General features: G+C 34.5%; 1 protein-coding gene across 1 annotated transcript in view; it reads right to left on the bottom strand.

The window, feature by feature from the left end:
- LOC104771185 overlaps positions 1-177 on the bottom strand; it is a 1,888-nt gene extending 1,711 nt beyond the window's left edge. The window contains exon 1 of the mRNA XM_010495673.2: positions 6-177. Coding sequence (XP_010493975.1) covers positions 6-75 — 70 coding nt within the window. The 5' untranslated portion in view covers positions 76-177. The remainder of the gene's footprint in view (positions 1-5) is intronic.

Here is a 264-nt window from a genome sequence, read left to right on the forward strand (position 1 = left end):
TTTACCAACGGTACGAAGCTTGTGTTCGATGATCCATTCCCTGACTTCTGCAAATTTTGTCTTTGATTCCGCCATTGTTGATTTAAAAATTTTAAGAATTGGGTAGAGAGAGAATATTATAAAATAAAAATAAAGAGATGAGCGTCGACGTTGGTTTTTAAAGCGGTCCAAGGCGGACGACAATTCTGACGAGGAAAGACAAGTCCAATTTGCTAACTTGCTTCTTTTCTCTTATTCGTGGTTTTTTTTTTTTTTTTTTTTTTT

This window comes from Camelina sativa, chromosome 20, assembly GCF_000633955.1.
Source record: "Camelina sativa cultivar DH55 chromosome 20, Cs, whole genome shotgun sequence".
Classification (NCBI taxonomy): Eukaryota; Viridiplantae; Streptophyta; class Magnoliopsida; order Brassicales; family Brassicaceae; genus Camelina; species Camelina sativa.